Raw genomic sequence first — 3,648 nt, 5'->3', positions numbered from 1 at the left:
TACATAACTGTTTACAAGATGGCTTTTCCAAGGCCAAGACCGAGGGGTGCAGCAACTCCAAGCTTTCCGACTGCAAGACCGTACGGGGCTCCGAGAAGACCATGTCCAGTGGCGAGGGGAGCAGCAAGACCGTGGCCAGCAACGAGCCCGTTGGCGAGAATTCCATTACCTGCGATGACACCATTGGCAAGGAGACCATTACCAGCGACAAGTCCGTTAGCAAGAGTGATGGGTGCAGCAGCAGCAATGGGAGCGGCAATTTGGGCGGCTGGAGCTACGTGGTTGATAGCGGTTCTTTGGGTGGAGGCTGTGGCAACGGGAGCAACAAGACCATTGACGAGGATTCCATTACCAGCGATGACACCATTGCCAGCTACAAGTCCGTTGGCGAGGGCGATGGGAGCACCATATCCAAGAGAAGCAGCACCTGCAGGGGCAACGTGGTTGATGGCGGTTCTTTGTGTGGAGACTGTGGCAACGGGAGCAGCAAGACCGTTTGCGAGGATTCCATTACCGGCGATGACACCATTGCCGGCTACAAGTCCGTTGGCGAGGGCGATGGGTGCAGCGGCAGCAATGGGAGCACCATATCCAAGAGAAGCAGCACCTGCAGGGGCAACGTGGTTGATGGCGGTTCTTTGGCTAGAAACGGTGGCGGTTGCTGGAGCAGCGGCAATCAGTCCTTTTCCGATACCTAAGGGTCCAGCAGCTAGAACAGGTGCTCCCAATCCGAGTGGCCCAATGAGGGAAGCATGGGCTGCTGCAACGGCAGCGCAGAAGATAACGATCTAAAAGTTAAAGATTTCTTTTTAGCAAAAATATATTTAATACAATCAATAATATTTTTAATCTATATACTTATAATAAAGCTCAATGTGTGTGTGTGTGTGTGTGTGTGTGTGTTGGCGCTCTACAGGTCAGGTCATTTGACATACAGCTATCAAATTTGGTACATGTATACCTTAGAGGTCGGGAATGTGCACCTGGGGTCCCTTTTTTTGAAATTTTAATTAGAATTTTAATTATTAGTTGACAACTAACTTTCCCGCCAAAAAAATCTTCCATTTTCCCCACCGCCAACTTTTCCGCCAAAAAAATCTTCCATTTTCCCCACCGCCAACTTTCAGTTATTTTTTTCTCCCAACAGAATTGAGGCTAGGGTTAACATTTTTCGGCGGATTATTTCAAACGATTCTTTTTATTTTCTTAATGTTTTATGCATTTAAAATGAATCATTGTTAATTAATCCATGTTTCACAGTCATTCTGAAGAACTTTTGAATTAAAATAACACAGAATAAAGGAAATTAAAAATGTATAATCTGCATAGCGTTACCCCAACTGGCGTAGAAAAATTCACGCACTTGCGTTAACGTAACTGGCGAAGAAAATTCACGCATGCGCATTGTTTTCTGACTGTTGACATGGCAACCAACGGATGATTTAAATTATTTTTAGGTTAGTTGCATGCTTTTTTAAGTAAATTGTATTTATGTTAGTTATATATATTTTGTATATGCTTATAGTTTTAAGTACATCGTTTTTTAAGTAGTTTTTTAAACCTGTTTTCGACCGATTATTTTAAACGATTCATTTTATTTTTTTAGTGTTTGATGCATTTAAAATGAAACATTGTTGATGAATCGATCTGTTCATGATGAATCTGAGAAATTTTTGTTGACAAATTCTTGAGATATTACATAAATTAAGAAAGATATTCTTTAGTGCCCATAAAGTCTAAAGGCTCAGGGACTCTATTATCAGTAATCATAGTATTAAAAAAATGCTTTGTTTCAGTAAAAAATATTATTATATTAATTGCAGATTAATCATTTACACTTTAATTTAAAGCATAATTTCTACGAGGGGTACAGAAAATTAGAGAGATACATATCAGGCTATGACTGAAGGCCCTTATAATATTATGAGTGAATTATATGACTATCAAAATTTGAAGTTTTAAAATATTTTGCCGAAGAATCTATTAAAGTTGGAATTGCGTAAAATATTTAATGGTACGACCGGAGTTTAACCTCCTGCTTGGGGCAATTTTTAAAAATCGCCAACAAAGACTTGCGAAATGTTCAAAAGCAAAGGAGCAGATGTTCAATTATAGTGCATAATAAAGTTTGCCAGCTTTGGAGCGTTATCGCAACTTGGCGAAGAAGGGGGTTAAACTCCGGTTCAACCTATTTAATTATTAAAATTTAAACGAACATTAAGATTGGCGAACCGGCTGGTCGCCAAAGGCGGCTAGTGTTTTAATAAAGAGAAAAATCATTTCCTTAATTTTAAGACTGAATGACAAAGAACTAATTTTGAATGTTTGTATCACCTGTACCATTGTTATATACCATTAAACTTATCTTTAGATGGCCATATTTTATCTTGACGTCTATGTCTAAACTATACCTTGATATTTATTTTGATATTTGTTAACTTAATAATTATCTTTCTTGTTAAAGCGCCCAATTGTATATATAATGGTAAATGAGGAAAGAATTGGGTATCTTATGCATTAATTACAGTAATATAAAAGAAAATTCTTTGGTGCTCAACTTCATAGGTAAAGAGAAGAAAAAAAAAATTATTTTATTGTAGGGGAAGATGAAATATTAACTTCACATTATTATTTTACATTATGTATGTAATTCTTATTAAAATTTGATCATTATTTATCGATAAAATGATTTTCAGTTTTTTTTTACGTATAAAAGTATGACAAAAACAAACTAGACGAGTAAAATATGGTACGTAATCTTGCATCAAAATTATAGACATTCATCCCATTTTTTGGAATGATAATTTTAAAAAAATTAATAATTTGCTGAAACATTTGTTCAGATTTTTCACTTTTCAACCCATTAGTAAAATATGAGTAAATTAACAAATAAATAATTTATGAGGTGTTATTAACGAATTTATGCCAAAATCTACAAAAACAATTTTTTATAGAAATTTGTAGCTACTGAATTTGCAAGCATTAGAAGGAAAAAAATGAATAAATGATCATTATTTTAGTATACATTTCTTCTATTATGATTAATTTAATTTAAGTTAATTAATAAGTTTGCCTATATGAATAGACAAAGACATTAATTTTTGCCTGTTATATAGGAAAAGAGATTCGCATAAAGAATTTCCAATAGCAATAATTCAATCTGAATAAAAACATCATATTTTAACCCTAAAAATCCTTAAATGTAATTAAAAATGTTGAACTCACCTTTGCGAACATTTTGAAATGTGTTGAACTGTCCTGTAAGGATAAGTGTGATTTTTGCTCAAGAATTCACTGCTTTTATAGCGTAGAATATATTTCCTGATTTAGAAGTTTCATGCTACGATATAATTGATAAATCTTTTTTTTTAAGCTTTAACATATTAATGCATACATTTTCAATTTTTCCGGTCCATTGACATTGATATTAGCATAAATTTTCGGTTCTAACCAGACAAAACCTGCTCTTTGGACTTGGTAAGTCACCACACCCATACTTCGCGTAAAACACTTCCGTTTTCTTCAAGGTAAGCATCTCGTAAGCTTTTGTTTTGATTACGTCTTTAGAAAAAAAGTTTAAATGGTTACCACGAAACTTTCTCGTATATTCGCTAACGTAAATGTATTATTAGCAATAGTAACGTAGTA

At 35.0% G+C, this 3,648-nt stretch overlaps 1 protein-coding gene across 1 annotated transcript; it reads right to left on the bottom strand.

The window, feature by feature from the left end:
• On the bottom strand, positions 1-3,255 carry LOC129972784 (cuticle protein 64-like). The gene is made up of 2 exons (XM_056087045.1): positions 3,226-3,255; positions 1-788 (listed from the first exon to the last, which is right to left on the bottom strand). Exons 1-2 carry the CDS (start codon positions 3,235-3,237, stop codon positions 12-14), a joined length of 789 nt encoding a protein of 262 aa, XP_055943020.1. The 5' UTR covers positions 3,238-3,255; the 3' UTR covers positions 1-11.
• Between the last annotated feature and the right edge of the window lie 393 nt (positions 3,256-3,648).

Source organism: Argiope bruennichi, chromosome 6, assembly GCF_947563725.1.
Source record: "Argiope bruennichi chromosome 6, qqArgBrue1.1, whole genome shotgun sequence".
Taxonomy (NCBI): domain Eukaryota; kingdom Metazoa; phylum Arthropoda; class Arachnida; order Araneae; family Araneidae; genus Argiope; species Argiope bruennichi.
Note: the sequence above shows the minus strand (reverse complement) of the source record. Positions and strands in the feature narration are given on the sequence as shown.